The sequence below is a fragment of the Sinocyclocheilus grahami genome, unplaced genomic scaffold (genome assembly GCF_001515645.1).
Source record: "Sinocyclocheilus grahami isolate Dianchi unplaced genomic scaffold, SAMN03320097.WGS_v1.1 scaffold76.1, whole genome shotgun sequence".
Taxonomy (NCBI): domain Eukaryota; kingdom Metazoa; phylum Chordata; class Actinopteri; order Cypriniformes; family Cyprinidae; genus Sinocyclocheilus; species Sinocyclocheilus grahami.
This window is the reverse complement of record NW_015505255.1, coordinates 1747456-1753455: the sequence shown is the minus strand read 5'-3', so window position 1 is coordinate 1753455 and position 6000 is coordinate 1747456. Positions and strand designations below refer to the sequence as shown.

The window sequence follows — 6000 nt, the reverse complement described above, 5'->3', positions numbered from 1 at the left end:
AAGTGAAAATAAAGATATACAATAAAATACAATAAAATATATATATATATATATATATATATATATATATATATATATAACACACTACAAAAAATTTTATTTTATAAAATATTAAGAAGATATTACGTGTGTATTTATATAGTGTGTATATGTAGTATAGTAAATTATTATATTAAATCAAATTATATAATATTAGAATATGTATTTTTAAAAACATATTTTGACAAATTATGAATAAAATATTCTTTATAAGCAGTCGCATTATGCAATGCAATATTAACAGTATAATATTTTATAAAATACAGTTTGTTTTTTTTATGTGCGTGTTCATTTTTAGATTTTTGACTTTTGTAAGATGTACAAGGGCATTTCATCCTACTGTTCATGGTTGAAGTGATCTCAAAAAATGGTCTACAAGACTAATCAGTCTTTAATATCCACCACAATCGAATCTCTTTACACAAACCCAGAATTCATGCATTCACAATCCTCATCTGTATATGGCCCTCGTGAACACTCCTATTCTGTAGTCTGAAATAGCAGCTCTGTAAGCTGTGCTCTTGCATCAGAGCCGAACAGCGGTACCTACTGCTGCAAGACTTCAGCGGCAGCTTTGGGAGAATGTGCCTTTGATGTATTAATCCATAATTCAGACCAGATTAGCGTCTTGTGCTTCAGAGTAGCTAATTACTGCCGATTGGTTTTACATATCTAATGAGAGAGAGTGAGGGTGCCCTTAATGAATACGGCATGCAGAACCAAAGGGGATTAGCCCTTTCTGTAATCATGAGAAAATAGTCATTCTCAAACTGCTCTGGTGCCATTGCAAATAGAGTCCGCAGCTGAAAAAAACGTACAAGTCTGAGCGTATGTGACCGAGAGAGAGAGAGAAAAGAGAACGCTCTGATGGTGATGAGATGCGTTTTACTTTTTCATCCTGTACTGTATGCGCCTCAGGGCTGCCGGAACGACTGCATTGCTCTTCTCTAAATGGATTTCTCCTCTTGCTCTATTCCCCCAGCTCCCCTCTCAACAGCCTCGCACACAATCTCTGTGTGCTTTTCCACAACCAACCGCAGCTGAGCCGCTGAGGGCCTCGCGCACGACTACGGCACACAATCCAGCACAAGCAGACGCTATCTCCAACTAAGAGTGCATCTTGACTTTGATATTTACCGAAATGCACCACGGCATTGTCGTAAAGCGAGCTCGTGGCTTGAGGGAGGATGGCATTGTCATGCTGTAGTTACCCAAATGAATGTTGGATGTTAGAAGAGCATATTGTACTTACAGATGATGTCAGTCCCGTGGGTGATTTCAACAGTCATAGCCATTTTTTCTGCTTGAATAAATGGAGTGTTTTATGTGGTGCTGCCTCTCGATTCATTCTTTTAAAATGTTTTCACCGTTGTTCTGCTAGTTAAAGCCTGAGGTTACACTCTGCACAACAAACCTCAGGCCTTGTTCTCTCAGCATTAGCAAACTCAAAGGTCAGGAGCTGTGGAATTAGTCTTGATGTGATTATGATCTCCGCTGATCAGTTTAAAGGAAGAAAAGTGTTTTCAAAGGACAAAAACAGATGTGCTTTGTCAAACAGTGTTTTATCAGTGTCCTTTTGATTTGAGATTGATAATGGTTCTCCTGTACTCAAAGACCTGCATTTAGTCTTTTCTGCAGCACTAAATAGAATTGCAATTTTTTTCCAAACAAGTTTCCAAAGCACACTGCCCGATTTTGGTTGCTTGGCGCAAACTCATGCCATCGGTTGAGCCAATGTTGCTATGTTGGGCTGGTTAGACCGTTCAAACAAACAGAGAAATGTTAAAAGCATCAGTCTTCCTGAGGAAAATTACTAACAAGTCTTAATTAAAGCTGTCTTTGCATGTTACGCTGACACAGGAGAAAATATTGTAGCAAAGACAAATGTGATTTATTTGTTTTTTTGCTGAAAGTGTGTTTCTGTCTCTTTGTAGCTCAGATTGAGAGTATTCCCTGTAAAATCTGTGGAGATAAATCATCAGGGATTCATTATGGTGTCATTACATGTGAGGGATGCAAGGTAAGACAACCAAAAAACAAAGCAAAACACACACACACATCTCATTGTTATGTCTTCTCAGCAAGATGCCAATGCATCTCAGTTTCTTTTAATGTATAATTAAGGCTGCTATAATCATGATCATAATTTTTAGACTATACACTACCATTCAAAAGTTTGGGGTCATTAAGTTTTTTTTAAATAGATTTACTTAGTAAGGATCCATTCAATTAATCAAAAGTTGCATTAAAGACATTTATAATATTACAGAAGATTTCTATTTCAAACAAATGCAGTTGTTTTAAAATTTCAGTTCAGCAAAAAATCCTAAAAGAAATTCATGGTTTCCACAAAAAAATATATAGCTGCACAAATGTTTTAAACATTGATGATAATATTTCTTGGAATATTTCTTAAACATCAAATCAGCATATTAAAATGATTTCTGAAGGATCATGCGACACTGAAGACTGAAGTAATGATTCTGAAACCTCTGACCCTAAACTTTTGAATGGTGGTGTAGATTATTATTTTTTTCAGTTACAAATAGTATAATATTTTTCTGTTACAAATGTTTCACTTTCAGTCATGTTGTAATGGCCAAAATGTTTTCAAAAAAATTAAGAATAAAGTAAAATCACACTGCTTTGCGTTCACAATGCACATCAAAGCCTTATTTATACTTGTCTGAGAGTGGCACAAACCACCACAGAAGGTGCTTGTGCTCACTAGAGTGCTCTAGAGGCATTTACACTTCATGCATTCTTCATTCATATGAGTTCATTTGGAGCTCCCATAATGCACCGCTGCACTGGAAAGAGAGGCATAAAAATGTGCATTTTGTGACATTCCTTTAAAAGTCAGTTATTTGCATGGAAATATGCAGTGTAAACCCTATTTAGTTACTGTACTAATTAAAGAGTTAATAAATCATTCTGATGTGCTGCAATGCGAACTTCAAAAATGCAAGCTAAAGGTGACCTATTGTTGTGTTCTCTCTCTCTCTTTCAGGGTTTCTTCAGGAGGAGTCAGCAGGGCACTGTGTCATATTCATGTCCTCGGCAGAAGAGCTGTCTGATCGACCGTACCAGCAGAAACCGCTGCCAGCACTGTCGCCTGCAGAAATGCTTAGCAGTGGGCATGTCAAGAGATGGTAGGCTCTCAACTCTCACAGCAGTCTGAGTGATGTTCATGTGGCTGCTGGTGTATATAATTCTCCTGAGATGTATAGAGTGTGACAATACAGTCATGGCCAAAAGTTTTGGCAGTGACATAAATTTTGTGTTTTGCAAAGTTTGCTGCTTCAGTATTCTCTCAGTTCTCTATGGAATTGAGATTCGGGGAGTTGCCTGGCCACGGATCCAAAATTTCAATGTAATGATCGAGCCACTTCTTTATCACTCTTGCTTTGTGTCATGCTGGAAAATGCACGGATCATCACCAAATTGCTCATGGCTCGTTGGAAGAAGTCGCTCTTGCAGGACGTTTTGATACCATTCTTTATTCATGGCAGTGTTTTGGGGCAGAATAATGAGAGAGCCCACTCCCTTGTTTGAAAAGCACCCCCACACATGGATGGTCTCAGGATGTTTCACTGTTGGCACAACACAGGACTCATGGTAGCGTTCACCTTTTCTTCTCCGAACAATCGATTTTCCAGATGTCCCAAACAATCGTAAGGGAGCTTCATCAGAGAAAATAACTTTGCACCAGTCTTCTGCTGTCCAATCCAATGACGTTTTTCTTGGAGAGAAGTGGCTTCTTTGCTGCCCTTCTTGGCACCAGGCTGTTGTCCAAAAGTCTTGGCCTCACTGACCTGCAGATGAACTCACACCAACCTGCTGCCATTCCTGAGCAAGCTCTGCACTGCAGTTGACACGACTCTGTAGCTGACTCCTCAGGAGGAGACAGTCCTGGCACTTGCCGGACACTCTGGGACGTCCTGAAGACTTCTTCACTGCAGTCGAACCTCTCTCCTTGAAGTTCATGATTATCCAGTAAATGGTTCTTTCAGGTGCAATATTCTTTGTAGCAATTTCCTTGCATGTGAGGCCATTTTGATGCAAAGCGATGATGGCTGCACGTATTTCTTTGGAGGTAACCAACCATTGCTATCAAGAACACAATGATTGGAAGCGCTTCTTTTATAGCAATCAGTCTGCTCTTACAATCTATTTAGTAAGATAGTGATTTCACCTGACTTGTACTCATTCCCACTTTCACATGTGCTGCTGAAATGATTAGTCAATTAATGTTAGCTGGTCATTTTGTGTCAGGATCAAAAAACAGTGAAATTGCTTTTGTTTGTGAAAAGTAAATTTTTTTGCCAATGAAGCTTTTAGCAATTATTTAAAATGCATCTGATCACTCTACACAATAATCTAGAAACAATGTGAATGAACACCGCAACAGCTTAAGCAGCAAACTTTGCAAAACACAAAATCTATGTCACTGCCAAAACTTTTGGCCATGACTCGGGTTTTAAATGTAAAAATACCATTCATTTTCTCCATAGAGAAACTTACCATGAGCTTTAATGCTATTAAGCAATGGCAAATGCTAATGTATTTGCATTTATTCGAAAATTTTGTAAGTCATTTCAATTGTATCTTTCACAGTGCTTTTAGTAGAAGTTCAGATCTTGGCTACTTGTTAACCTTGTTAACCTCATTCCATGAACAAACCGGTTAGATACTTTGGTAACACTTTAGAGTAAGGTTCCATTTGTTAGCAATACTTACCATTACTTACATTAGTTAACATACTGAAAAATGTATTAATAATTTATTAACATTAATTAGTACATTAATAAAATCCAAAGTTGTATGTATGTTCATATTATTTTATGGACCTCAGGTAACAAGCTCACAATAAACAGTTAAACTGTAAAAGGTTTAAAGTTAAACGATAAAAGATGATTTTTCCATGTTAACTGGAGTTTTTGTCCTAACTAGCTGCGACAGTGACATGCAAAATTTCTATTTTAGGAATGGTTTCTATTTCTGCGATGTCACGGCTGGAACAACAACATACAAACTATGACAGTAGATAATTCTCAGTTGATTATGTGCTTTATTCAAGGTTAAACATGTCTCATGTGAGTTTGAATATCATATTGCGTGACAATTATAGCCATACTGAAAACAACAATAGATAGTTTACCTCAGATTTAAAAATAAATTAAAGCAAACATGTACGTTAAAACTATGAACTTGATGCAAACCAACAAGCATACTAAAGATGGTATCGGTCACTCAGTATGTACATTTAATGATGTTAAAAAAGGTTTGATGAGGTTTAAAGTTAAACGATAAAAGATGATTTTTCCATGTTAACTGGAGTTTTTGTCCTAACTAGCTGCGACAGTGACATGCAAAATTTCTATTTTAGGAATGGTTTCTATTTCTGCGATGTCACGGCTGGAACAACAACATACAAACTATGACAGTAGATAATTCTCAGTTGATTATGTGCTTTATTCAAGGTTAAACATGTCTCATGTGAGTTTGAATATCATATTGCGTGACAATTATAGCCATACTGAAAACAACAATAGATAGTTTACCTCAGATTTAAAAATAAATTAAAGCAAACATGTACGTTAAAACTATGAACTTGATGCGAACCAACAAGCATACTAAAGATGGTATCGGTCACTCAGTATGTACATTTAATGATGTTAAAAAAGGTTTGATATATTCATGAATTAGATTATAAACGTATCCATTTCGTTGCGAGTGCATTGCGCTTGCAGAGAGAGCCCGCCCACAAACGCTTTTGATTGGCTGTGATATTTTGATTCAGTCGCGACGCGTCTAGTGTGGACACCCAAATTGCTTGTGAAAAACTGAAGAAGTGTTTTTGTAAAACATGCTCCTGTATTCTTTATTTACAACTTATTTACGAAAAAATATATATTTTTTACAGTGTAATGGGACCTTACTGTAAAGTGTTACCAATAC

At 36.9% G+C, this 6000-nt stretch overlaps 1 protein-coding gene across 4 annotated transcripts in view; it reads left to right on the top strand.

The window, feature by feature from the left end:
- The window catches only part of LOC107585969 (nuclear receptor ROR-alpha-like), a 56137-nt gene that overhangs the window by 46433 nt on the left and 3704 nt on the right, over positions 1–6000 (top strand). For all 4 annotated transcript variants that reach the window (XM_016273167.1, XM_016273168.1, XM_016273169.1 and 1 more), the window contains 2 exons: positions 1974–2059; positions 3050–3191. In XM_016273167.1, coding sequence (XP_016128653.1) covers positions 1974–2059; positions 3050–3191 — 228 coding nt within the window. The remainder of the gene's footprint in view (positions 1–1973; positions 2060–3049; positions 3192–6000) is intronic.